Source organism: Dipodomys ordii, unplaced genomic scaffold, assembly GCF_000151885.1.
Source record: "Dipodomys ordii isolate 6190 unplaced genomic scaffold, Dord_2.0 Scaffold47, whole genome shotgun sequence".
NCBI classification, from domain to species: domain Eukaryota; kingdom Metazoa; phylum Chordata; class Mammalia; order Rodentia; family Heteromyidae; genus Dipodomys; species Dipodomys ordii.
In genome coordinates, this window is record NW_012267263.1 from 7,051,467 (window position 1) to 7,051,757 (window position 291).

At 67.7% G+C, this 291-nt stretch overlaps 1 protein-coding gene across 15 annotated transcripts in view; it reads left to right on the plus strand.

Moving 5' to 3' along the window:
* Positions 1–40: 40 nt before the first annotated feature.
* Positions 41–291, plus strand: part of Map4k4 (mitogen-activated protein kinase kinase kinase kinase 4) — a 167,876-nt gene continuing 167,625 nt past the window's right edge. For 8 of the 15 annotated variants that reach the window (XM_013019797.1, XM_013019802.1, XM_013019803.1 and 5 more), the window contains exon 1: positions 43–243. In XM_013019797.1, coding sequence (XP_012875251.1) covers positions 187–243 — 57 coding nt within the window. In that variant the 5' untranslated portion in view covers positions 43–186. Of the gene's footprint in view, positions 244–291 lie in introns of all 15 variants that reach the window. The other 7 variants (XM_013019796.1, XM_013019801.1, XM_013019798.1 and 4 more) reach the window with 3 other exon arrangements.

Below are 291 nucleotides of genomic sequence, written 5' to 3' on the forward strand. Positions count from 1 at the left end.
AGCGAGCGGCCCCAGGAGCGCGGCCCAGCCCGCCGCCGCCTGACGGGAGAGTCCCGGGCCCGGCCCTCTGGAGCACCGTGGGCGGCCTGCGCGCCTCAGCGGCTGGAAACCCCAGAGCAGTAGTATAGACGTATTTATTGTGATTAATTTGTTTGAGGTGGGGGGGGCGGGTAGCCAAAAGGGAAAATGGCGAACGACTCCCCTGCAAAAAGTCTGGTGGACATCGACCTCTCCTCCCTGCGGGTGAGTGGTGGGGCCCCCGCGGGCGGGGAGCGGGCAGCGGAGAGCGGG